The sequence below is a fragment of the Aspergillus neoniger genome (assembly GCF_003184625.1).
Source record: "Aspergillus neoniger CBS 115656 unplaced genomic scaffold BO87scaffold_14, whole genome shotgun sequence".
In the NCBI taxonomy this organism is placed as follows: Eukaryota; Fungi; Ascomycota; class Eurotiomycetes; order Eurotiales; family Aspergillaceae; genus Aspergillus; species Aspergillus neoniger.
This window is the reverse complement of record NW_020291142.1, coordinates 635,914-661,482: the sequence shown is the minus strand read 5'-3', so window position 1 is coordinate 661,482 and position 25,569 is coordinate 635,914. Positions and strand designations below refer to the sequence as shown.

The following is a 25,569-nucleotide window of genomic DNA, read 5'->3' as shown; positions in this document are numbered from 1 at the left end:
AAGTGAAGTAAGTTGGTGGAAGGTTTCATATGGATACTATATTTTTAGTGAGTAATCGAGGGTATTAAGGTACAATATGTAAGTATATGCTGGAATAACGAGCAAAGAGGATGGAGTGAGTATCACACAAGAAGCAAAGATGAAAGATCAAAGATAGAAAAGTCAAACTAGGTACAAGCAAATGTATGAAAAGAAGCGGAGCATGAAGTATTCAGGTCGAAATTCTATACGCAAGAAATATAATATTACCACCTATTGAAGAATTGTTAATTTAGATCATTGATCGCTGCAGCAGAGTGAAGGAAGGACTCACGAGAATGATTCCGTATGCAAGTAAACTTCCTCCACGGTGCTACCCTTCTTCAGAACTTGACCTTGCGCTTCTGCAGCTGCGTTTCTCACGTCGCGGATCATGGACCCCGGGCCACAGGTAAAGATGGCGATGCGTCTCGACGTGTTGGATGTAGTGCGGGCTGCGATAATCCCTGGTATGTCTGGTCGGTTCCCCATTTGGACAACCGTATCGGCGATGTCAACCTGCGATGAGACTGAGTCGACGGAATCCCCAGGTTGTCTCTTTTCCACTGAGTCTGGGATCAGGGGCGATCCCGAAGCTGGGGTAGACAAGAGGGTGTCATTCGTGGTGACGTGAATGGAGAGGGAGATCTTGTCGCTTGGAAAGTTGTAGGCTGCAAGTTTGGCTTTGATTTGCTCCCGATACCAGTCTGCGAGAGCCGCGGTGCGGGTTGCAAAGTGTACTTGGATTGTTGCGGTGGGCTGTTGCTGCTGATGAGTCCGCAGTGCTTCCTCGAGAATGGCCAGGGAGAAGCCACCGCCAGTTCCTCCAGTAATTAGGACATAAGTGCCAAACCGGGCGAAATCGACGGATTCGGAAATCCCGCCATATGGGCCTTCGAGGAGCACTGTCTCAGATGAGTTCGGCTTTTCAAGAGCCGTGTTTCCCAGACTGGCTGTTAGTCCGCGGCGCGGCTTGACGTAGAAGATGATTTCAGGGGCTTTGCCGGTTTGCTCAAAGTCCTGGTAGAGGGAGCAGATGGTAAATGGGTGGGCGCTGAGACAGTGGATGCCTTGCTGGAGGCTGAGGAATCGGACGAAAACGTGTTGGCCTGGGCGCCAGGCCATGATTGTTGGAATGCGGATCCGGACGAGGCCGCAGGGGAGGTGTTCGATTGTGGCTGTGTGGCGGCCATGCATGAAGTAGGTACGAATGTTGGATATCCATAAGCTGAGGATGTAGATTGCTCCTGCGGAGATGAAGTAGTCCCTGATATGGTGAGCGGGATCCATGGTGTGGTAGTCTAGGGGAGCCTACCATGAAGACAAGCGGAAGTCACAGTGCAAGAAGAAAAATACGATGAATACCAGAGCGGCAAGAAAATGAGTGGCTTTGAAGAACTCGTAGAATCGGTTCCTGTAAGGGTCAGTTTGAGTTGATAGTTTAGTATGGATTGGGCTGACCTGATGGCTGGCAATGACATGAATGTCAGATATGCCTGCGGAATTAGAGCGGCAACCCCAGTCCAGTATGTAACCTCCGTCTTCCACTGGTCGACCATATCGCCTTGATCAATATGGTAGATAATGAAAGGAAAGGTGTGAACAAGCGCCAGAACAAACATAGCATAGCTCGTCCAGTGATGAAACACCTGGGCAAGGTTAGCCTTTATCTTGCCAAATTAATGATAGACATACTTGAAGCTTTTCGTGGGGGACGCCGGTCAAGGTTGAGATAAAGTTAGCTTTTGCGCTCAATGCTCTGCTTGGGTCAGTCATCAGTCATGTTGTTGTCGATTGGAGTGGCCTACAAGACAAATGGTAGCAGAGCCAGGGCCATCCATCCGCTTCTCGTCGCAATTGGCGGGCTACCTCCATAGGAGACCGTTTCTGTATTGGGCCAGTAGTAAGGCTGCGGTCCCAGTGTCATGGCTTGGTATAGTCAGTCAAGGGCTCTAGTGCTTGAGTATTGAAGTACCAACCCAAGAAGAATACTACTCCAGCCGACACCAGGAGAATGACCCCCAGCGACGAGGTGCTGGAGCGCAACACGGGTAGTTGGAAGCATCGGTAGGCAAGGTATCTTCCCACTGTTGTTGATCGTCGCCATATTGTAATCCTCTTGAAGGACTGCGGACAATACTTGGAAATCAGATGCAGGATGGAGAAAACACCAACAGTCGCACATAGAAAGTATATGGTATTCAAAGCATAGACGTGGTCAGATTGATACCTATTAATGAAGACACGATTAACATAGACTCAAATATATGGGAGCATTGAGGCGTACCAGTATCTCCAATGTGCGTCACGATAGGCACACTGCTCTGGGGTCAAGGTGCAGTGATCAGCCCGGGAAGAATGTAGCATGACCGGCTGGTCCAGCCATGGCAGCCCCATGTTGAGGTGAGGTCAGTGAGTAGAGACACCAGTCTGCAGAACTGGCTATGATGACGCTTTCTGTATGCACTTCTTACATCCACAACGTGGTTCAGGAACAAGGTCAACAGAATGATCCATGTAAGGGCCATGTGTCTCAAGTGTTGAGTTTTGTAGGATCGAGCAGGGGACCCTATATACAGGGCGATGCAACAGCATGATTCAGCTGCTTCGCGTGCCTTGACAACCATCATCCACGGTACGGAACACCAGACTCTTTCCCCAGTGTCGTAGCAGCAGCTTCACCTGGCAACATGATGCTGCCCGTAACAGCGGGTTGCTCATTGGTTGAGGATTGCTCACAATTGAGCACATTTCTCCGGTTAGCGTGGAATGCATACGCATGCGGGCCGTGTTTGGGGTCAATCTGCTCGGTGTGCTTAGCATGCATGACCTTTCAATCTGACTAACGGAATGAATGGGAAATTACAATGTACTTTCTTGCTGATTCCATCATTGCATAGCTCATCTATGTATAGGCTGGCTGGTGAGCAAGTTTGCGCAGGATATGGAGCAGTCTGCAAGTAAATGGATGCTTGACGCATCTAGATGGTTTCTAACCCTATGCGGAAGGGAAAGGGCATAACGGTGGAGAAGCAAGATTAGTAATAATAAACTAACTTTGGAATAACCATAGATTGAGGAGCTGAGATATCATCATCGAGTAGGTACATTAAGAAGAAGAGAGTAAATCGATTGAAACGACGAGATGCAACCCTTATCGTTTGCATCCTCATTCGGTCTAGCGTGGGTCCGTGACCACCACTGCGGTTTCTACTGCAGCAACAATTGCGTCTTCTGCTACTGCATCCACGGCCTCTACTGTTGCGGTGGCTGCTTTGCCCATCTTGTTCGACTCCACCCCATTGCTGCTTCCCCACAGCAAATGATCTTTCAGCGCTTGATATCCTCCGCGGAGACTGTCCGCTGCTATCCCCTTGGCCCGCAATACACTACTGGCTACCCGCGCGGTATCCCCATGGTAGCAGAGCATTAGCACCTGATGGCCACTCAACTTGCCAAGCACATCTGCATTGCTGAATAACGCTTCCAACTCCAGCCACTGTGCCTCCAGTACGTCTGCGTCGCTGAATGGCTTGGCTGTATGAGAGTCGAGACTGTGCAGGGGAATGTTTACCGATCCCGGGAGGTGCCAAGTGCCAAAGTCTCCCGCGGTCCTCAAATCCAACACGCAGCGCAGAGGCCGGAGCACCATAGCGCTCAAGGGGTGGGTTGAAAAGCATTGGGGTATTTCGTAATAGTCGGTGAACAGAACCACAGGACTTCTTTCCCAGCTCTCATCATACCGGTAGAGATCAACGCCACCGAGGTTCTACATGAACAACAGTCAGCATACCCAAGCTCCTCAATTCAATATACGTAGCTCGCCGACCCACCTGGTTACGAATTGGAGGAAACCTCTCGGGCCCTAGCTTCTCGAAATAGTCGCCAACGTATTGATATGGCAGATCGAAGCATAAGAAGACACAATGGATCGAACCATCTGGTCCCGCTAGTTGTCGCAAGGTTCTAGCCCTCTTGCGATTCTCCAGCATCTGATAAAGTCCCTTCAAACTCAAACCGGATGACGGCCCACAGACGACCCCTTCGCGACACAAGTCCAAGGATAACGAGAACGCGTCATATGAACTGACTTCTTCGTGCACGTCCAGCGCTTCCCTCCAGGGAAACTCCTGTACCTGCATCAGGGCAAATGTCCGTGGTCCTGGAACCCGGTCCCCGGGTGCAGTGCACACTCCAAGCCGTAGCACAGATGGCTTGATTTCTTTGAAGTAGGTCCCTAATCCTGTCATCGTCCCCGATGTCCCCATCCCGGCACAGAGCACGTTGATCTCTGGTAATTGCTTGAATATCTGGGGGCCGGTCCAGCGGATGTGCGCATGCCAGTTATCGTCATTGTCATACTGGTTGGGGTTAACAATCTCCTCAGACCCCATGGCCATCGCCCGAGCAGTCTGGATGCCCCCGCGTTCATCTAACGGGTCAGGTTGAGATGGGCCACCGAACAGGGTGACATCCAGCCCGAAGAACTGCATCATCCGTAACTTAGTCTCGGTGGATTTGTTACTCAGGAAAGCCCTGGTGTCGCTAATACCATGCATCAATCGAGCGAGCATAGACATCGAGATGACTGTGGAACCTGAGCTGAATTCCACGATTGTCTTGGTCTTGCCAGGCACCACGGTTTTCTCGAGCAGGTTCATCGCTTGTTCCGTCAGTGCCAGGGCCAGGCACAAGGGAACTCTTGAGGGCCAACATACCTGGTATGGCTTTCACGTTGTTTGCCGGGTGCATTGTCATCATTTTGGCATAGATCCGTACCCCATCTTGGTGGAACGGGTTCAATCGATCGGGCAACTCCACCAGAGGTAACGGAGGCTGGCAATCCGGATCAAAGTACTTCTTGAGCGCATCCGGTCCAAAGTACACATTGTGCTCGTTAATGTTGGCCATTATGTCAGATTATCAGTATTGACGGGAGTATTGACCGCAATATTGAGCCAACAATCACCCAAGGACGGGAGCATCAAATTATACGGCCCTGCTACAGAAACATGCAGCCACCCTCCCACGCGCGAGATGCGCTCTTTCCGGCGTGATCTTCGCATTCGGCGCATCGCTAGCGTCCCACTGAGCTTGGTTTGATGCACATCTCAGGGCCGCTTCAGGAAGGTCCGTGTCTCACGTTGAGCACTTATTCAAGGGAGTGGGTTGGGTTGGACTCCTATTCGTCGAAGACTGGCGCAAATGTGCTCAGATTGACGTTCTACGTATGCCTCTTGTTCAAGTAATCGAAGTTACTCTGAAAACAGCTCCGGACTCAAGGTCGTTGGACTCGACTTCGCTATACTAGGTTCTTACGCTCCGCGGCCTATCCTCTGATGACGGAACCCAACATTCCAAGGTTGTCATATGTAATAGCCCCATGTCTAGGAAGAGGGGTACCTCAAAAGATCCACAAGTCACAACGGCATAGTAGCTGCAACCTTATACGAAAGCACGAGGGCATTTGCGTTGATTTAGTCGATCCTTTCCCTTTTAGCCCTAACCGGCGAGGAGGTGGCCCTGACACGCAAGGAGCCGTCCACTGCTTCTATCTCTTTGCACCGTAATATTGTCGCTGCCGAGTTAGCCCTCCCCCTCGAGTCAGTTTTACTTCACGGTCTTAGTTGGTTTTATTACGAAGCCTCGCTTGTAAGCCCATAGCGCCTTGCAGCGATAACTAGGCTCAGTCTTGTCAACTGACCCTTTCGTTACTCCTGGATAGGCTCGCGCCCTCGTCTCAGGACATTGACCTCAGCGAGAGATAAAATGTCTGCGACTTCAATTGAGGATAAAGTCAAGCATGATAATCCATCGAGTGTCTCTCGAGATGTTGCCACCGAGTCTAGCGGAGACGAGAGCAGACCAGCGGCACCACAGCCCTTCTTTAACGAGCAGACGAACTATGTGCCACTGAGCACGATCATCACGGTATCTTCCCTCACATGGACGGTCAACTATTAACAACCTATCTAACTTGCCGCAGATATTCCTAGCATGCTCGACAGTTGACCTAGTAGCGGTCATGGACCAGACCACTCTAGCCGGGAGTTTATCCATAATCGGCAATACATTGGACGCCAGCAATAAAACCTCGTGGATATCAGGAGGATATTTCCTGTACGTCCAGCCCAGAAGCAAGACATGACTCTAGTCCACTAACTTAATGAAGAACATCAACCTGCTTCCAACTTCTATACGGGCGACTCTCTGACATCTGGTCCCGGAAATACGTCCTATACGTAGGCCTCGCCATCATGTTCTTCGGTTCTCTAGCATCATCTCTAGCACAGACCGCCACGCAACTTATCATCTTCCGCGCCTTCACCGGCATGGGCGGGGGCGGAATCACGTCCATCGCACAGATGATAGTCAGTGACGTCGTACCACTCCGCGAGCGAGGTAAATATCAAGGCATTCTCGGTGCCGTAATAGCCATCGCCAACGGCATCGGCCCTGTGATCGGGGGTGCTCTATCCCCGATCTCCCACAACTCGTGGAGATGGATCTTCCGGCTTATGCTGCCGCTCACGGTTATTTCAATTCTGGCAGTGATGTTCTTCATGCCTTTGCGAAAAGTCACCGGTGACTGGAAAGCGAAGCTGAAAGCCGTTGATTTCTTCGGCGCGTTTCTAGCACTCGGAGGCACCGCGGTACTTATGCTCGGACTGACCTGGGGCGGTGGCGAGTATGTCTGGAAATCGGCACACGTTATAGCGACGCTCGTCGTGGGGTTTGCTGTCTGTGTGGCGTTTGTCCTATGGGAATGGAAGGGACATCCGTATCCGCTGATACCCATGCATATATTCAAATCGCGCATTGTGAATGGAGCCTGTCTGACTATGTTCATCAATGGGTGGAATATCATAGTCATGCTGTATTACATCCCGACATTCTATCAGCTAGTGTTCGATTACTCGACTACCAAGGCTGGTGCAATGGTTTTACCCATCACATTATTACAAAGTATGTCGACTCGCCCTATCTACCATCCCTCTACTTTCCTATCTCATGCTCACATGGAACCAAACTGCACCAGCTCTAGGCAGCACCCTCTCCGGCCTAGTCGTCCACTGGGTGGGCCGATATCGCGAATCCATCCTCATCGGCTGGATGATCTGGGCCATCGGACTAGGCCTGATGTCGACCCTAAACGAGACATCCAACCTGGGGAAACAGATAGGTTACGGCCTACTGACAGGTATAGGTTCAGGGAATACATTACAGCCGTGAGTCCCTCCACCCATCATACATACCCCAGAACAACTCACAATACCAACCTGACCCACTGCAGTGCCCTAATCGCCGTCCAAGCCGGCGTCGCCAGACGAGACATGGCCATCGTAACCTCATTCCGAAAGTACATCCACCCCCTCTTAAACCCCATAATCCATCACGCACTAACACCTCTCACTCCAAAAAAACAGCTTCATCCGTAACCTAGGCGGCACCCTCGGCCTCGCTGTATCCGGCACAATCATGTACGTATATACCCACCCACATAACCTCCATTCTCCATCCATCAAAAGCACCACTGACAAAACGTAGAAACAACCTCCTCTCCACGACCATCAACACCCTGCACCTAACCACATCGCAGAAACAATCCTTCCTCGCTAGCCCGTCCAATTACCTGTCGAAACTCCCCGAAGACGAAGCAGCAAAAGTTCGTGCGCTGCTTATCCCCGCGTACAAAAGGGGCTTCAGGATCGTGTTCACGGTGAATGCGGCGCTCGCGGCATTGGCGTTTCTCTTGGCGGTTGGATTGATGCCGCAGGTGGGGTTGGAGAGGGCGGATGATGAGAGGTTGAAGGAGGAGGGGAGGAGAGGTGAGCAGAGAGGAGATGGGGGGGATTAGTGGTTTTTCTTATGCTGGGTACTAAGATGGAGGGTATAAATGTAATTGGTGACGGGGGTGCGTGGGAGGCTATTTCTCGTGCTAGTGGGTTTAGTAGAGGAGCATCAAATCAAATAGACTAGAGTGAAGTGAAAAGTCATTCTTGAGAAGCCATTCATTTAAGAAGAAGTAGTAGTGTAACACCCGGAAAACTTGAAAGCAGGTCGTTGATCATGTTCATCATCATCAAGCCAGTCCAATCCAATCAATCTAGCTAGCTATGCTGCAGCAACATCAATTTAACCAATCAATCAATCGTTCAATCGTTCAATCTGCTGTATGATTCTCTTAGACCAGCTGAATCAACAATGCCCGAAACACCCCGAGACGCCCAACACAGAAGGGAAAAAAAAAAGAAGAGGGGGCTAAAATTCATCAATCACTAGGACTCGTTCCACAACCCAGTCTACCAACGTCTGTCCCTCTATTCGCCATCGTCCATCCCGCCACACCTCATCCAGCCAGTAACTCATGCCCTTGCCGTGATGGTGAAGGATCAACCCTCCATTGCCGCGGCGTTTACCCTCCGCTTTTGAGAAATCATTGTTCACGCGAAGAGTCCCGATGCCCACACCGGTCGTGCCTTGACGAGCGTGCCATTCGCGTTCGGCTTTCTCGCCGGCACGACGCGCCACGGCTTCTTCATCTTCGTCTTGGTAGAGCTCGCATTTGTTGCATTCCGTACAGCGCGAGCCGGGATCAATGCGGAAGTGCTCGCAGAAGTGCTTGTAGCCTTCCATTTCTTCGAATTCGTCGTCGTTGCCGGCTTCTTGTTCGTCGTTGATGGCGTCCGGTCCGACCGCCGGATCGACATTCTCAACGAGGTTGGCACGACGGCGTGGTCGAAGTCGTCCTAGTCGGTTTGCAGACTTGATCGGAGAACCAAGAGCCTTGCGGCAGAGGTAGCACATGGAATAGCCGCAGACGCAGGTCAGTTTGTTGCAGCCGGAGGATTTGACGAATGAGAGGCCGCAGCGCGGACAGGTGCGCTTGACAGCTGCAGTGCGAGCGGCCTCGACGGTGGCCCGGAGGTCGAGGAGAAGCGGTTCATGGCACACGTGAGGGTCACGCCATGGTTTCTGGCAGGTGATGCAGCTGACGCGTCCGCATGCGGGGTGCGCGCAGGTGAATTTCTTGGGTCGGGTTTTGAGGCAGAGGTTGAGGAGAGCGTTCTGGAAGATGATGAATACAGCAGAAGAGTTGACAAAATAAAGAATCGCTAGAGGAATGATAAGTAAGGGTATCAAGTCGAGTAAGAAGATGGTGATCAGAAGCGTAGAGAGGAACCCGTCGCGACGAAAGCGCCAAACAAGGCCTTGAGCAGACGGGTGGTAAACCGGATCAACTTCGGCGTACGAGCAAAACGGACACCGAATGAGCTTCAGCTGGGACTTGAGCAGAACCTCGGAGGAAAGGCGCGTCTCGAATTTCGTAAAGGTCTCAGGTCCGGCCTTGTCAAGCAAGATAGCCTGCTTGACGATCGCTGGGTCCAAGGTCCCGGGGCAACTGTCGTGATCGAAGGGCGCCAAACATTTCAGCGTTGACTTTTCCACATCAACCGATTTACCCCAGCCTTGACCGAACAGAGCCTCATGGATGGTTCGCCGGATGCAGCCATAGCAAATGATGTGCATATTGTCCGAGCATGTTGAGATTTGCTCAAAAGTCACGTCGTCCAAACAGCACTCGCACTCATAAACAGCATCAGCCTCCTTGGCTTCTGTATCGTTCAGCTCCTCCGCCAACTTCTGGTCTCTAACAAGTCTCTCCTCCCGCCTGGTTCGAAGTAGGGGTGCCAGCAAGGCCCGATACAGCTCCCGGTCCAGCTCCGGGCACTCCGTCTTCTTCAGCCGCGGGATCATGTCACCATCCGGCTGACGCTGCCACACGATGAGTGGATGCTCGTTCTTATCTTTACCGCGCTTGAACGAAGGGAGAATGCTGTTGAAGGTCGCACGCCAGGTCCTCCGGGAAAGATCTTGCAGAGTCGGACGGGCTCGCAGATAAGAGAAGTTCACTTCAGCCAGTACTGCCTCCACCGTACTCTTGCTCAGACCATTAAACTCCTTCGTGAGAGCCGCCTTCACGGCAGCTTTATATTCGTTTGTCCGGAATAGCTCATCAGGCGGAACTGCATGCTCATGTCCGGTATGTTGTTGCTGTAGATCATCTTTGCCATCTTCTTCCGTTCCCCCAGTCCCAGCTGGCACGTTCCATCGCCCGGCTACCCACGCCTCTTTGTGACGTAGCAACTGCTCGACGCAGACATGGAGACGGCTCTGCCCATCGAACCGGACCAGGAGCTCTCGGAAGACTTCGATACGAATATCGGGAAAGATTCGAGCTAGGGTCTGCAGAGCCTGGTTTAGCTCCTCTTGTTCTCGTTTCTGTTCCTCGGAGGGGGTATTCGAGGCGGCGAGGGAGCGAGATCGGGAGGTGATGCCGAAAGGATTATTGCGGAGAGCCTCGCTGATGGTTGTAGAGTTGCTGCTGTCGCTGGCACGAAGCGCGGAGGAGGTGGTGGATCTAGAAAAGCTAGGGACAGATAGGGAGAGCACCATCGTTGCACTGACGGAGGGGCGCAAGACCGAGCTTGCTACATGATCGTCGGAGGGTAGACGGGAAGGCGTCTGGCCAGAAGGAAGGGTATCTGGCGAGCGAACTTAATTCCAGCTTAGTGTCGGGAAGCCAGCGAGATGGTAGAAGACGGCGTGGGATGGGGCGTGGGGGAAGGGAAAGATGATGGGGTGATCAGTTGGATGGGAAGATGGGAAGATGGGAAGATGATGGGAAGCGGAATGATGGAATGAATCAATCGGGAGGAGTTGACTTCCGTGACTTTACTCCAAATGATCCAATCACGGGACTGGTTCAATGCTCCACCCAACACTTCTCCGAATATACTTCAACTAATTATGTACAAGGATGTATTGATAGCATAACGATGAGGCGATGCTGCATCCTAATTATCCGCTCCTGATCTGACAGCTTGAGGCTGATTTTGACTGGTAAGATAATTGTTGGCCCAAGAATTTTCACAGGCTTGACTAGGGGACTCTACACGATACATACTTGGCGTGTACTATTTGGATGACATATTCCTGGAATACTCATGTTCGAAAGGGAATGAAATTACCCTTATCATTCGAAATAAACACACATTTCTTTTATCCAAGTTTATCGTTCCTCTAAATGGATGCCTGGCATAAGCACCTACTGGTGCCTGATCCAGCCTACCCTCCCGTACTCTTATGGAATCAAAGTAATACAACCCACCACAACAGCTCTCAACCACCCCAATCACCCCATCATACATAATGACATCTAAGAACAAGAGCGTGCGACTCACACCATCCATGATTCCCGACCTTCCCAACTACGATGTTAAAGAATCATCTTTCTTCACAAAATGGGAACAATTACCTACCCCGGAAGAAGTGCAAGCACAAGCCAAAGCCCAGCATCTCGCTGGAATAAATCCAGATAGAAGGAAAGACTATTCCACCGACTCATTTCATACTAGACCACCGCCCGTTCTATTTGAAGAAATGAATATGTTTGTTAAGTGGGGAAAGTCTCTCAAAATATCCGAAGCTTACTGTCTATATGCTATCCATCGATATCTCAAGGACCATGTCCCCGTCCCCGAGGTATATGGATGGCGCACTGAAGGAGAGGTGATATACATCTACATGGAGTATATAAAGGGAAAGACATTGGAACAAGCATGGGATGTCATGGCAGAGGAAGATAAAACAGGCATCTGTCATGAGCTTAAGGTAATCTGCGATCGACTTCGTCTGCTCGAACAGGACCCGGAGGAGATATTCGTCGGTACAGACACTGATTCCATCTATCCTGTGGGATACTGACCATTCTCATCATAGGCAACATCGCGCAAAAACCCATCTACGATAGAACCTTCAGCATCAACCACCTGCACGAAGCAGGCCCATTCCCCACCGTCCGCCAATTCCACGACTGGTTCACATTCCTTCCCCGGCGCCAGATGTCGGATCCATACTCTGTGCCTATAGAACCATATCGCTATGGTCTTCCAGACCACTGTGCCATCAAATTCACGCATGGCGATCTCCATCGCAGTAATATCATCGTCACATCCTCTTCTCCATACCGTGTAATGGCAATCATCGACTGGGAGCAATCCGGCTGGCTGCCTGCATACTGGGAAGTGCGCAAGGCGCAAATGTCAACTTGGAGTGGTGAAGAATGGGCATCTGTCTATCTTCCCATGGTTCTGGATGGATTTGAAAATACTGAGGATTCATGGTGGTGGTATATAGCTGCTTTGGGACCTTGACTATTTTGTTTCACTTGATGCATATACATTAGTAAATTCAGCTAAGTTGATAGCAAAAGATAGACAGACAGACTACTTATTTATAGCTATCACTAACAAGCTATTAATTGGATTAAGATGCCCGTACTCCGATGCTGCTTGAGGCTCATTTAGGGTTTCTGGGGCTATAGAACATGTGGAAAGACATATCAAAGACTTGGATTCGATGATGCTTACAACTGGGCAATGGGATGAGACTCTTAAAGTAGGTGAGGATACGTTTACATGGCGTGTTCTTGGCATCCATCTACTACGCTGTCTACATGTACCATACGGTCACTCAATGTATAAATGGTTTCAAACAGAAAATCAATTCATGACATTATGTACATACAGTCTGATAAATCACACCACTCTCCTGTTTTACAACTTGGCCTTGGCACCCTCCAACAGCTCGGCTCCAGCCCCCGTGATGGCAGGCTTGCCGGTGTCTACCACCGTTGTCTGGAAGATGACCACATTGCCCTCCTTCCACATCTCCGTGCGGAGGGTCTGACCGGGCAGCACCACACCAGAGAAGCGGACCTTAAGGTTCTTGAAGGCACCGTATGTGCTGAACACATGCTTGCCAGAGACACCCAGCGAGCAGAGACCGTGCAGGATAGGGGTCTTGAAGCCACCGACCTTGCTGAACTCGGGGTCGATGTGCAGAGGGTTGCGGTCGCCGTTGAGGCGGTAGAGAGCGGCCTGGTCTTCGGACGTCTTCTCCTCGACAACCGCATCGGGCTTGCGCTGAGGAGCCTTGTAGGGCGCAACGGCGGCCTTGGGGCGGGGAGCAGTGGGCTTGGGCGATCCGCCGAAGCCGCCACTGCCACGGATGAAGACGGTCGACTCATTGTAGAAGAGATCCTCGCCGGTCTTCGCGTCCTTGGTGGTGTAGCCGGAGACGACGAGGGCGGCGTTGCCCTTGTCCACGACGTCGATGAGCTTGGGGTAGGTCAAGGTCTTGGCGGCGGTGGGAATGGGGAACTTGCGGACCTCCATGTACTGCTCGCCATGCAGCAACATCATGGGGGAGAAGTTGGCGACAATATCATCCATGTTCCAGGGGTTGGCGGTGTTGAACCAAGGGATCACACCGTATGTGGGCAGAGCCTGGAAGTGCTCGTTGTTCTCGTACACCAAGGGAAGATCGGTGCGCTTGGCGCCGACACTGAGGTTGTAGAGGATGACATCCCGGTCCTCGTAGTCGAAAGGAGTTCCGTCAGTGGTGGCCTGCTTGGCCTTCTCGATGGCCTGCAGGATGTTGTTGCCGCCCTCCGAGTCACCGCCGCTGCGGTTGCTCATGTTGGCCATGATCTTCTCCGAGCCGGCCTGGCCATCCTCAGGGTGGTCCGCACGGCCATCGTCGAAGTTGGTAATCTTTTGCCAGTGCTTGAGCACCTCCTCAGGGGTAAGCTTAACGTCGACGGGGAATCCGTGACCGCCGGTACGCTGCCAGCGAGTGCGGCCGAACCAGCCGCTGCCACACTCGTACAGACCCTTGGTGCTGGGCTCAGGCACAATGTCCGAGCACAGAAGAGCCACCAGGGGAGCAACGTAGTCAGGCTTGAACGCCTGGACCATCTCCTCGGGCATGATGGTACGGGTCATGTTGGTACCAGCATTGGGGGCAATGGTGTTGACCTTGATGTTGTATTTAGCACCCTCAAGAGCAAGAGTGCGGGAGAAACCAAGGATTCCGAGTTTCTAAGACAATTAGTGAAAGAAGCTAGAAAATCAGCATTGGCAGTAACATACCGCGGCGGCATAGTTGGCCTGTCCAAAGTTTCCGTAGATACCGCTGGTGCTGGCCGTGTTGACAATGCGACCATACTTCTGCTTGAGCATGTAGGGCCAGGCAGCCTTGGTCACCTTGTAGGTGCCGCGGAGGTGGACATTAAGAACAGGGTTCCACAGGTCGTCGTTCATGTTGGTGAAAGCCTTGTCACGCAAGATACCAGCGTTGTTGATCAGGATATCAATACGGCCAAAGGTATCGATGGCGGTCTTGACGACATTCTCGCCATCCTCGCAAGATGCCTTGTTTCCAACAGCCTGGCCGCCCATCTTCTTGATCTCCTGGACAACGGGCTCGGGGTCGACGAGATCGTTCACAACGACGGCAGCGCCATATTTGGCAAAGAGCAGACAGTAGGCACGACCAAGACTATGAGAACGTTAGCACCGATAGATCGCTATCACTTATCTGCGGTATTACATACCCGTTGCCACCACCAGTGACCAGAGCAACCTTGCCCTTGAAGTTGGGCTCCTCACCCGCTTGGGCGCTGGGCAGCTTCAAGCCATCCTCCAAGAGACCCATGAAGTCAGCAGGCCCGGTGGGGTAGTCAGGCTTGGAGAAGTCGTTGACATCGTTCCACTTGCGAGCAATAGCACCGGGAGTCAAAGAAGCATCGGTCTTCAGAAGAGCACCCTTGGCACGTTCCCAGCGCAGCTTGGCGACATGTCCACCACCGACTTCGTAGATTCCGCCAGTCTCAGTAGTGTTGGATGAGTGGACCAGAGCAGCCACCAACGGGACAACCCAGTCGGGCTTGAGGTTCTCCAGGACCTCGGGGGGCATGACCGTGGCCGTCATACGGCTAGCAGCTGTTTCAAATTAGCCACTGCATTTCCAGAGAAGACAAATCGACGTACCAATTGGCGCGATGACGTTCGCAATGATGTTGTACTTGGCACCTTCCTTCGCCAGCGTCTCAGTGAAGCCGACCTGTCCGAGTTTGGCAGCTTATATAGTCAGCTAAACAGCTTCTAACCTCCGAACATACCCAAGCTTACCGGAGTAGTTTGCCTGGCCGAAGCTACCGAACAGACCAGCCGAAGAAGCAGTGTTGATGATGCGGCCATACTTTTGTTTCCGGAAGTGAGGCCATGCGGCTCTTGCGCACTGTAGACAAAACCCCGCGTCAGCAACCACTTGAAGGCAGAGGCGAACGCATCCTGCCTACCTTGTATGCGCCATATGTGTGCACTCTGTAGATAAGGTCCCAGTCCTGATCTTTCATGTTCTTGAAACTGATATCCCGGAGGATACCGGCGTTGTTGAGAAGGACATCGATGCGGCCAAAGTTCTTGATGGCGGTTTCAATGATGGCTTCGCCGTTCTCGACACTGTCGTAGTTTGCTACCGCCTTGCCGCCAGCAGCTCTGATTTCATCGACAACCACATCGGCAGCCTAGAAGAGACACCCGGAGTCAGCGGGATTCGACAAAGGGCGTTGGGAAAGAGTCTGTGTAAGCATGGACACAACCTACCTTGGCCGACTTGCCCTCACCAGAATGAGAGCCACCCAGGTCGTTGACAACAACATTTGCACCTCTTGAGGCAAAGAAGAGGGCATATGCCTTACCCAGGCCACCACCAGCACCGGTGACAACCACGGTCTGGTTGTCGAAGCGCAGCTCAGACATGTTGAATAATCAATGTGAGGAGGAGAGGAGGGGAGGTGGAGAGATGGGGAGATTAGAGGGAGAGGACAGAAATGCGAAATGAGGAGAAGAGACGGGGTATTATATGAAAGTTTAGTTGGAGAGAGAGGAGAAGCTTAAGGGGACTTGGTCTGGGGGAGGGAAAGAGATGAAGAATCCGGGGGAAGAGGACGGTCGCAATGCTCGGCAAGCTGGACCAGGGAACCTCGGCATCTTTTACAGGTGAAGCTCGGAGGTTTGATCGTTTGGCGCTAAACCGATCGGGGGATGGCAGATGATGCTGCCTTCACATGCCGATGTTCCCTTTCCACGATAACTATTCTACGGCATGATTAGTATACACACTAACTAACTAACTAACTACGAAATTATTGAAGCAGGGAATTTCTCCCATGGTAATTAATTCTACAAAATTGGTATCCTTCTTCCTTAACTTTCCTCAACTTCCACCCGGTTGCCAAGATACTCCGAAACAATTATATCCCGGTTATGTTGACTGACACCTTTCTTTGTCTACCCATATAATACTATCCTACGGACTATCACCATGATGATGTCCTTCATACGATCCAACTCGACTTGTTCTGTCTAAAAAAGAACTAACTATAAGAAAATGACCTAGATCGACAACTCTGATCATGTCTGCCACCACCAACATCATCAACTGCCTGCTGACTCAGACATGTGATTCTCAGCCAACGTCATGCCACGTGCTGCTACTCCCTTTATCCTTTTCACATTAATCTCAAAGTTCAATAACATTCATACCTGCCCGATACTATTCATGAAATATACAGCAACTTCCTATGGACCACAAGTGGTGCAGTATACCCATGATAGAGATGATGCCGGCCAATCCTTCAGGCAATACATTTGTCCTCCGCAGAATCACCCGCTCGGATCACCTCCGAAGCTTAGTCTACATTAGCAGTATATATCACTGTAGCCACCAGAATATACTACCTACGCATAAAACAAATCTATTCAGTTACTACTCTCTCATTCTCCCTTAAAAGCACCAAATAATTTACTACAATCCCCCACAATGCCCGAAATAATCGACGATAAATCCCAACACTGCATCCCCTTCCTTCTGGAACGACTCCAGGCCCACCAAGCCCGCCATCCCACCAACACCCCGCCTTTCTTCCTCGGTCTAAATGGCGTGCAAGGGGCCGGTAAAACAGTCCTGGTATGATCCCCCTTTATCCCAATAATCATCACGCTCAATTACCCTTCACAAGGAAGTAAAGAAAACAAATCAGTTCACTAACAATCAATCCAATGGGGTCAAAAAGGTCTCAACCCTCCAATCCACCCTCCGCTCCCCACCCTACTCCCTCAACGTGGTGACCCTCTCCCTCGACGACCTATACCTCACACACTCGCAACAAGAACATCTCGCCGCCTCTCACCCCTCAAACCCGCTCCTCCAGCACCGCGGACAACCCGGCACCCATGACCTGACACTAGCGAAGGAAGTGTTCTCCGCGTTGCGCGCGGGCCAGCGTACCGCGGTCCCGGCGTACGATAAGTCGGCATTTTCGGGACAGGGCGATCGCGTGCCTCCGTCGCAGTGGGAGGTGGTGAACAAGGAGGGTGAGGAGAAGGTGAAGGTGGTGATTTTCGAGGGGTGGTGTGTTGGATTTCGTGCGTGGGATGAGGAGGTGCTGAAGAGGAAGTGGGAGGATGCGGTTAGGTTGAGGGAAGCTGCTGCTGCTGGTCAGAGTGAGTATAAGGGGAGATTGGGGCATGTGGAGTTTGAGGATGTCAAGACGGTTAATGAGGCGTTGGGGAGGTATGATGTGATTACTGAGTAAGTTTTGTCTGTCTCTGTTAGGAGATGGCAGCTAATGATGGTGGTGATTGCAGTCAGTTGGATGCGCTGATTCATATGTGAGTGGCTCATGCCAGCTTCCTAACGATTCATCTCGAGATGCTAATTGATAATGCAGTGATGCGCAAGACCTCCATTTCGTCTATGACTGGCGACAGGAGCAAGAGAGGACCCTTCGCGCTGCAAAAGGGACCGGTATGACGGAGGAACAAGTCACCAAGTTTGTTGATGGCTGTGAGTATCACTTTGGGTTAAGATTATTATCCAGATGGAGATATTCTAACTGAAGATACAGATTATCCCTCCTATGAACTCTTCACTGAAACTCTCCGAGAGGGGACATTCAAGCCTGTGCCTCATGCTACCACAGCATCTGCTCCGCCAACGGGCTGGGAGGGGAGACAGCTTCGATTAGTTGTGGATAAGAATAGAAGAGTGCAGGAGGTTATCAACATCTAAGTGCTGGATGTTTATTTTCGCGTACTTGAAGTCCGAATGGCAGAGGTTTAGATGTATATATATTGACACAGATAGATCATCTATTACTATACACACTGGTACTAGTACTAAGCGTTATCTCTTCACCAATGTAGAAAAAGACTTGAACCAAGCCAATACTTACATAGTGTTTGAAAAAAAGGAAAGGATACTATCCCAATTGTATACATTATACCAGAACGCCATATTACTGTTCTCCGTAGTACGAGTACCATCAGTGGAAGCATTATATACCACCACAATCCTCCCTCATACTATAGATCCACAACTCAAACCCACCCCCAACTACCAAAAGAACCACGAGAGACGACATGAACCCAAGATCACTGGTAATCCAATCAAATATCCAACTCCAACTCGACAACATCATACAATACTATTGTCCCTCACTGACTGGCGACCATTTTCTGCCACCCTATCCAAAGGCGGTGAAGAAATATACAGAATCCAGGCTCACTTTTTCGGGGCTGTACAAAAGATATATCCGCTGATAGCCGCCTATGTCCGCACTTTTGTCTGCGACGTCGAAAGGATTCTGCCGGTTTTAGCGGTAAATGAGGCGGTCGGGGGTGGCAGGTGTTTGCTTTCCAGCTCCCACAAAGGCAGCAGCGGTTGCCTATGTACTGTGTACAACGCCTTCAAAGTCTTTTACAGTGAACTACATCTCAATTACAAAGGAATCAAGTCAGGTTGTACGAAGCTTTTAAATTTTTGTAACCCAGATTTTAGACCAGTACCCGCTAACTAGGAAATTTCGGAGCTCATAACAACCCGGTACGGACAAGCCCATCACCGATGATGAATCTAGTTCATCTGGCGGATGAGGCCGTTGATGTTCTCCTCACGGTTACCGTAGTCACCACCCTCGATGAAGTGCTTGAACTTGCGGGTGTGGAAGCCACCAGTGGGGTTGGAGAGCTTGAAGGGCCACAGGAAGTTGTTGGCCTGCTTGAAGTTGGGGCCAACGGTGTAGATCTCGTGGATCAGATCCTCCATGCAGACAATGCCGTACTTGCCGAGGTTCTCCTCAATGATCTGGTTGTCAGTGAGGGGAACACGCTGCTTGTCGACCTTTCCGTAACCGCGCTTGTAGACGAGCTCACGGACGGACTTGAGGTTGGGGTAACCGTAGGCAATGTAGGGGTTGATGATGGTCAACATCTCCTGGGTAGCCTTGGTAAGACGGACGAAGGTACCGTTGTTGATCTGGAGCAGACGGAGCAGCTGGAGGATCTTGCGGGGCTGGGGAGGGATCTTGTTGATACTATAACGAGCTGTTAATATCATATGATGCTGACATAGCATGTTGGAATTAACTTACCCCTTGATACGGATAACGAAGACAAGCTTGGGCTCGTCAGCAACGTAGAAGTTACCCTCCTTGCGAGCAACGCGGGCAAGGCGGATCTTCTCGCGCTCAGCATCGCGGTACTCCTTGACGTAGGACTCGGCACGCTTGAAGATGACGGCGCGCTTCTCCTTGTTGGCCTGGATTCATCTGTTAGCAGATGGTCTTGACAAATGACTCGTGAAATAAAAATCATTTGAAGCTTCTTTTTCAGCCCCGAAAGATGGTTAACGAAGCGACAGCATCGACCGTAGTCTAGTCGCGTAGTGGTTGTTGTCATCACTATAGAAGGAAGAGGGAAAGGGAATAGGAAAAGAATGGTATAAACTTACGGCCTTCTTCTTCTCGGCCTCCTCACGGGCGACAGCGCGAGCCTGCTCCTGGCTCTTGCGCTTCTTCAGGAGGGTCTCGGGGACGAGAACCTGCTCCTTGGTGGGGACAGTGCTGTTAAGGTCAGTACAGTCTGTCCGCAGTGATTACACAGACTTTCGCCGAGTGTAAGAATTGCAGCTATAGTGCCACATTCTCATACTGAAGGCATAGGATAAAAAAGCACTCGACGACATCCATTTGATCGGTGAGGTAGAAGAAAAAAATTTTCTTCTTCACTTGTCGAGCCCGCGCGGTCCAGCTCACTACTAGTCACGCATTTTCAGCAGCAACTTTCGCAAGCCGGCGGCGACTTCAACCAAGTATGATAATCCTCATCCGACAAAACCCCAAGCATAACGCTCGGGAAGTGGTGTTGACGCTTTTCGCCCATACCATGCCCCATCACGGCGCCATGGTACAAGACGATAGCTCACAACAATTGTTTTCAAGGAGAAGGTTCACAGTGCCTTCAACCTCAATACCCCAGACCGTGCCGACACCCAATCCTCATATTCCTAACGAAGTCTTAGGCGATTCAGGGGCGAGGCTCGGTCGCGGGAAAAATCGAGCTGGTGCTCAGCAACCGTTTTCAGGTCGCAGCATCTCCAGCGAGAAAGGACGACTATATCTGTAACCCTCACAAGCACCTCGAGCGATCAGCCGCAGGGGAATCTCAAAGGGAGTCTCACGTAGCAGTGGAGGCCATTGTGACGGTCCGTAGAGTTCGCGAGTTGGGCGATTGGCGAAGGCTGTCGTACTGGAAGAAGATCAAAAGGAAGAAAAAAGCCTCTGCGAATCGAGAAAAATGGGTTGTGTGGGTGGATACCACCGCTAAGCCGTATACGGCTAGCCACCCTGGCCCGCCCATTTGTTCCTTTTGGGATTCTTCAAGCCCTTATCGCTATCAGGGTATCCGCTGGTCAGGTGACAATTACTGATAAGAGCCAGTGGCAGTATGACCGCATCTATCTAGCGCTCTCGTGGTTACCCCACGCGCTCCGATAATTGAATCCCCCTCAAGAGCAGACAGCTGATCGCCATGGCTACTCGTCGAGGAGTTGGACTCGGCGCCTTCGCCAATCGCACTCAAGCCAGCCAGTCATTTGCGAATCATGGCGCCAATCTACGCTCCTCGCATCTCTCCTCTTTACAGACGCAACTGTCCGTATTCCAGTCATTACTCCACACCTTCGCGCTGGAACACAGCTCCACGATCAAATCAAACCCGACGTTTCGAGCGGAGTTTGCCCGCATGTGCAATGCTATAGGAGTCGATCCCCTCGCAGCCAGCAATGTCAAAGGAAAGAATGCGCGCAAAGGGCTAGGGGAGATTGGCAGCTTCTGGACGCAGATCATGGGTGGGGATATGAACGACTTCTACTTTGAGGTCGCTGTCAGAGTGGTGGAACTTTGTCGCGCTACGCGAAGCGAGAACGGCGGGTTAATTGGTGTTGAGGAGTGTCGGAAACGAGTAGGCAAGGGCAAGGCTATTGGTAGTGGACTGGAGGTTACAGAGTACGTACTCACTCACCCTTTGCTCTACCCACAACGAGTGACACAGTAACTGACATGCGACATGAAGTGACGATGTTCTCCGAGCTGTCAAGAGTCTGGAACCCCTAGGCTCTGGGTTCTCGATTGTACATGTCGGCAGCAAGCAATATATTCGATCGATTCCCAAAGAGCTAAACACTGATCAGGCTACGGTCCTCGAAGCTATTCAGGTCCTTGGCTACGTAAGCATCTCTATGCTTCAAGCGAATCTGAACTGGGAGAAGGCTCGAGCACAGACTGTCATTGATGATCTACTGGCGGATGGCCTTGTCTGGCTGGATGCTCAAGCGGAGGAAAATGAGTATTGGTCACCTCAAAACCTGCTAGATGACAGTGGGTGAGCATGCTTTGCCGAAGGCTACTGCTGTTTGATATCATGATATATTCAGGGTCAATCTTGGGCGTTGGGGCTGGCGCAAGTGTCCAGCGGGTACTGGATGCAAGGAGATATATACTAATCGTTGCTCTTGTCTGGGGACATCCTAAGAATGGAAGGGGCATGCAGAGTTCCAAGATGAAGTGGCTTTATTCCGAGACTGCTATGGATTCGTCCCCGCCATGTCAAATATATCATACCCAAGTCTGTTGAGGATCCTGACTGGTGGACTATTAAGAGGGTGCTAAAGCGACCACCCTAGCTTATCCTTGATCTACCGAGGAATGCTTGATTTCAGAGCATCTACGACCTGTACATGTGATTAAAGCGTTAGCGTGCATTGATTTTCAACCTTTGATACACAATCTAGACTTTTCAGGCTCTGTATGTCCATCGTTCATTCCAAACGTGATATTCATCTGCGGAGAGTAAAAATACGGTATGCATGACAGTAGGAGAACTCTAAGTGAAAAAAGGGCTAGAGTGGCCCAGCGGGAAAAAAAGTTGAAGAAAAAAAGGAACCATGATGGGTAAGAGCACACATGGAATCATACGCAGTTTAAATTCCAAGAAAAAGGAGCATTAGAACCATGAAAAAAGAAATCAATGCCATTAGAAATCATTTTTATGCCTTGATCGCTCCGCCCAATGCACCACCGCCAAACTGCTGTCCACCAGGCCGACGACCTTGTTGGCCACCAGGGAATCTGGGACCACCACGGGCTTGGCCACCACCTCGAGGACCACGGCCACCACGGGCGCCGGCGCCCTGATCGCGCTGGAAGGCGTTGGCCATACCTTGCGTACGCTGCTCGAGAGTCTTCTCGTTGGACTCCAGAAGGTTCATCGACTTGTCGGCGAGGGTAACGATCTGGGACTGGAGACGGGACAGCTCAACACCCTTGCGGAAGACAATGGCGTCGTTGACCTGGTCGAGAGCAGCGGCCAGTTCCTCGTGAGAGATCATACGGCTGATGATAGCGGCGATCTTCTTCTCGGGGAGCTCGAACATGGTAGACAGGGTGGAGATGGAGAGGCTGTCGTAGAAGGGGGCGTAGGTGAAGAGGTAGGTGCGGAGACCCTCCTCCTGGATCTGCTGGGACAGCATCTCCTTGACCTTGTCGGGCTGGGGCATCAGATCCCAGATCTTGATCGAGTTGAGCATCTCAGCGGCCTTCTTCCACTCACCGGCGGCGAGGAACTTGGCACTCATGATGACACCGTCACGGGTGTTCTCAGCGGGTCCAGTGAAGACCTGGCGCTCGTTGTAGTCCAGCATACGACGGAAGGTCTTGGAGATGACACGACGCTTCATCTCGGGGGAGGAAGAAGTCTGAGCCATCAGAGGAACCTCCAGGAACATGCTCGACGTGAGGTAGATGCACTCGAGGAGCTCCAGGTTGATGTGCATGTGGAAGGGCAGCTGGCGCTGACGCTCCAGACGCTCCTGTTCAGGCGAGACGGTGGAGTAGCGCTGGAGGATGATACCCTGAGCCAACAGCTCTTTCTGACGTCCACTGCCGCAGACCTCGGAGAGGGTGTTCTGGGCCTCGTAGATCAGACCAGCACGGAAAGCACACAGACCGATCTGAACAAGGGTGCGGTTGAAGAGGATTTGGGTGGAAACGTCGAAGTTGGCAATGTTCTCGGTAAGGTGGGACATGAGCATCAGGTCACGAGAGCGGTAGTACTGGTCGTGCAGAGCAAGGAAGTAGATCTGGCACAGCATGGCACGAGCACGGATGATACCGTCGCTGTGCTTGAACAGGTAGCTGCAAAGGGTCTGCACAAGGTTGGTCACATCGCCGGTGTTGCCACGAGGAGTGATGTTGGTGTCCAGCTCGGAGGGAAGGACCTTCCAGGTACCCTCCTCCAGGATCGTGACGACCTGGGAAGGCTTGAAGTAGATGTGCTCCAATCTCCTCATGACCACGCGGTTAAGGCTGTCCTGGCGGGGGTCGCTCTTCTCGGACTGAGTAAGACCCTCGACGTAGGCCTGGGTGCGGACGAGGTTGGCGTACAGCTGCTTCTCGTCACCCAGACGGTCGATGTACTCGGCAGTGTGGGGGTCGATGTGCTGCAGGGAACGGGTGAGCTCATCATCCAGTCTCTCGACATACGAGACGATGCTGCCGGGGATGTGAAGGACCTCGCCGGGGGCGGGGGTGGGCTGCTTCTCATCATCCTCCCACTCCTCAGCACCCTCAGTCACGACATAGGTGCGGTTGTTCTCGAGAACGGACAGAAGGGTAGCGAACTCCTGCTCGGCGAACTTCCACTGATCGACGGCCATGTAGTTGCTGGTGGAGGAAGAGGTGAGATCGAAGCGGGTGGAGATCATGGTCAAGTAGATGCGGATACGCTGGTAAGGGGTCTGGGCAACCTCCAACAGCTTCTCCATCGTGCGGATCTGCTCCAGACGGTCGGTGTTCTTCTTTCCGCGGGATTCGACGATAACACGGAGGTGCTTCAGGATGCTCTCGGGGGTGTACTGGAGGGTCTTGCCGCCACGGCCGACGGTTGCGAAACCATCGTCATCACCGGCGGTGGAAAGAACAGGGGCTTCGATACGCTCGATCTTGGTCAGGCGAGGGGCGGCGGCGACGGGGCGGGCCACTTCCTCCTTGGCTTCCATGAAGCCATCCTTGTTCTGCCTGTACTTGTCGATCTGAACGGCGTAGTCCTTGTTGTTCTTCTTGATACGCTGCTTAACGGCGTTGAATCCCTTGGCGTTGCTGGCATTCATCTTCTTGTTGCTCGACTTCTGCTTCGAGATGGTCTCGTTGACGAAATCCTCCAGGTCCGCAACAGTCTTGACGTAGATCTTGGGGGTGGGGCCAGACTGGGCAATCTTGACGATTTGACGGTTCAGCTTGTCGAACTCTAGAAAACGGATGTTAGTATCAAAAACCCATCCTTCCCTCCGCTGCCGATCCCGTAATTCCATCCTCTGATATCAGGGCCAAACGCACCTGTCGAGATGACCGCCCAATCGCTGATCTTCTCGGCATTTTCGATCAACTTGACGGTGTTTTCGAGTTCCTCCAACCGCTTGTCCTTGGCACTCTTGACGATAGTTACTCGTTCCTCATCTTCGCTCTCTTCGCTTTCGGAGACATTCTTCATGAAACGGTTCGCACCGGTCTTGCCGGCATCCTCGTCATCGGACGAGGACTCCTCCTCCTCAGACTCTTCCTCGCTGGACTCCTCCTCGGACTGCTCCTCCTCCTCGCGATCACTGTAGAGCTCCTCCTCGTCAGAGGAGCTGGACTCGCTGTCGCTACCGCCACCGTAGAAGAAACGCGACATGTTTGCGGATATTATTCAGACGCTGGAGATCGGGAAAGTCGCGGAAATCGAGGAACGGCGGTCTCAGTCGTCGCCGGGGGGATAACACGCAGGTTGGTAAGGCGGATCGGGCTGGTTCTTTTGCCTGGCAGGAAAATCCGTTGTGAGGGTTCCGAGCCGCAGAGGTTGGGCGGCGCGAGTCACACACGAAATTTAAGCGAGGCGGCGCCTAACCACAACAGGCAGGCGGCCAGTCTCCGGGACGCGGATGCCTTTGTTCTTTTTCCCCTCTCAACTCCAGATCTCAATGGATTTAGTTCTATTTACTTTCACTAATGGGACCCTGTCAGATCAAGATCCACGGCCTACATACATTGCGGAGATTCGGGCGCAGAGACCAGACGAAACTATAGCGTTCTCCCGGCTTATTGGAGTTCCACCACGCTTCCCGTGTTCGATTTGTCGCCTTCGTTCACTTCACCCGCCAATCTACTACTACCACACCACACCCACACCCCCCGTGGGGAAGAGATAAAGCGCAAGCAGCCTAGCTTTTCCAGCCCATCTAAACTCGGGCCTCATATCTCAT

General features: G+C 51.8%; 11 protein-coding genes across 11 annotated transcripts; 5 read left to right on the top strand and 6 right to left on the bottom strand.

Moving 5' to 3' along the window:
- Window positions 1–62: 62 nt before the first annotated feature.
- BO87DRAFT_45421 (ferric reductase family protein) lies at window positions 63–2,529 on the bottom strand. The gene is made up of 8 exons (XM_025628547.1): window positions 2,306–2,529; window positions 1,998–2,248; window positions 1,827–1,947; window positions 1,714–1,777; window positions 1,480–1,667; window positions 1,334–1,432; window positions 314–1,285; window positions 63–252 (listed from the first exon to the last, which is right to left on the bottom strand). Exons 1-8 carry the CDS (start codon window positions 2,413–2,415, stop codon window positions 246–248), a joined length of 1,812 nt encoding a protein of 603 aa, XP_025480394.1. The 5' UTR covers window positions 2,416–2,529; the 3' UTR covers window positions 63–245.
- Window positions 2,530–3,196: 667 nt separating this feature from the next.
- On the bottom strand, window positions 3,197–4,929 carry BO87DRAFT_435479 (putative cysteine synthase B; the record flags this gene model as incomplete). The annotated part of the gene is made up of 3 exons (XM_025627770.1): window positions 3,197–3,787; window positions 3,852–4,681; window positions 4,737–4,929. The coding sequence occupies 3 exons, from the start codon at window positions 4,927–4,929 to the stop codon at window positions 3,197–3,199; spliced, it is 1,614 nt and encodes a 537-aa protein (XP_025480393.1).
- Window positions 4,930–5,787: 858 nt separating this feature from the next.
- Window positions 5,788–7,876, top strand: BO87DRAFT_386327 (putative MFS drug transporter; the record flags this gene model as incomplete). Its single annotated transcript, XM_025624754.1, has 7 exons — window positions 5,788–5,949; window positions 6,005–6,138; window positions 6,191–6,984; window positions 7,064–7,247; window positions 7,313–7,378; window positions 7,446–7,499; window positions 7,567–7,876. The coding sequence occupies 7 exons, from the start codon at window positions 5,788–5,790 to the stop codon at window positions 7,874–7,876; spliced, it is 1,704 nt and encodes a 567-aa protein (XP_025480392.1).
- Window positions 7,877–8,014: 138 nt separating this feature from the next.
- BO87DRAFT_376217 (E3 ubiquitin-protein ligase) lies at window positions 8,015–10,701 on the bottom strand. The gene has a single exon (XM_025623243.1). It carries the CDS (start codon window positions 10,474–10,476, stop codon window positions 8,281–8,283), a length of 2,196 nt encoding a protein of 731 aa, XP_025480391.1. The 5' UTR covers window positions 10,477–10,701; the 3' UTR covers window positions 8,015–8,280.
- Window positions 10,702–10,941: 240 nt separating this feature from the next.
- Window positions 10,942–12,358, top strand: BO87DRAFT_333763 (phosphotransferase family protein). The gene is made up of 2 exons (XM_025620427.1): window positions 10,942–11,749; window positions 11,803–12,358. Exons 1-2 carry the CDS (start codon window positions 11,233–11,235, stop codon window positions 12,234–12,236), a joined length of 951 nt encoding a protein of 316 aa, XP_025480390.1. The 5' UTR covers window positions 10,942–11,232; the 3' UTR covers window positions 12,237–12,358.
- Window positions 12,359–12,561: 203 nt separating this feature from the next.
- Window positions 12,562–15,879, bottom strand: mfp (putative peroxisomal multifunctional beta-oxidation protein (MFP)). The gene is made up of 7 exons (XM_025623242.1): window positions 15,534–15,879; window positions 15,227–15,454; window positions 15,057–15,165; window positions 14,916–15,005; window positions 14,480–14,867; window positions 14,016–14,424; window positions 12,562–13,964 (listed from the first exon to the last, which is right to left on the bottom strand). Exons 1-7 carry the CDS (start codon window positions 15,687–15,689, stop codon window positions 12,639–12,641), a joined length of 2,706 nt encoding a protein of 901 aa, XP_025480389.1. The 5' UTR covers window positions 15,690–15,879; the 3' UTR covers window positions 12,562–12,638.
- A 442-nt stretch (window positions 15,880–16,321) lies between these two features.
- On the top strand, window positions 16,322–16,683 carry BO87DRAFT_45312 (uncharacterized protein). The gene has a single exon (XM_025628530.1). It carries the CDS (start codon window positions 16,411–16,413, stop codon window positions 16,633–16,635), a length of 225 nt encoding a protein of 74 aa, XP_025480388.1. The 5' UTR covers window positions 16,322–16,410; the 3' UTR covers window positions 16,636–16,683.
- A 7-nt stretch (window positions 16,684–16,690) lies between these two features.
- Window positions 16,691–18,101, top strand: BO87DRAFT_376215 (TDA10 family protein). The gene is made up of 5 exons (XM_025623241.1): window positions 16,691–16,899; window positions 17,006–17,523; window positions 17,580–17,603; window positions 17,663–17,778; window positions 17,840–18,101. The coding sequence occupies exons 1-5, from the start codon at window positions 16,753–16,755 to the stop codon at window positions 18,001–18,003; spliced, it is 969 nt and encodes a 322-aa protein (XP_025480387.1). The 5' UTR covers window positions 16,691–16,752; the 3' UTR covers window positions 18,004–18,101.
- A 745-nt stretch (window positions 18,102–18,846) lies between these two features.
- BO87DRAFT_415638 (60S ribosomal protein uL30) lies at window positions 18,847–20,513 on the bottom strand (the record flags this gene model as incomplete). The annotated part of the gene is made up of 4 exons (XM_025626701.1): window positions 20,452–20,513; window positions 19,723–19,834; window positions 19,364–19,530; window positions 18,847–19,306 (listed from the first exon to the last, which is right to left on the bottom strand). The coding sequence occupies exons 1-4, from the start codon at window positions 20,466–20,468 to the stop codon at window positions 18,847–18,849; spliced, it is 756 nt and encodes a 251-aa protein (XP_025480386.1). The 5' UTR covers window positions 20,469–20,513.
- A 239-nt stretch (window positions 20,514–20,752) lies between these two features.
- BO87DRAFT_45252 (ESCRT-II subunit protein SNF8) lies at window positions 20,753–21,987 on the top strand. Its single transcript, XM_025628505.1, has 2 exons — window positions 20,753–21,277; window positions 21,345–21,987. The coding sequence occupies exons 1-2, from the start codon at window positions 20,802–20,804 to the stop codon at window positions 21,655–21,657; spliced, it is 789 nt and encodes a 262-aa protein (XP_025480385.1). The 5' UTR covers window positions 20,753–20,801; the 3' UTR covers window positions 21,658–21,987.
- A 34-nt stretch (window positions 21,988–22,021) lies between these two features.
- On the bottom strand, window positions 22,022–25,139 carry nip1 (translation initiation factor eIF3 core subunit c). The gene is made up of 2 exons (XM_025621443.1): window positions 24,665–25,139; window positions 22,022–24,575 (listed from the first exon to the last, which is right to left on the bottom strand). Exons 1-2 carry the CDS (start codon window positions 24,999–25,001, stop codon window positions 22,318–22,320), a joined length of 2,595 nt encoding a protein of 864 aa, XP_025480384.1. The 5' UTR covers window positions 25,002–25,139; the 3' UTR covers window positions 22,022–22,317.
- Between the last annotated feature and the right edge of the window lie 430 nt (window positions 25,140–25,569).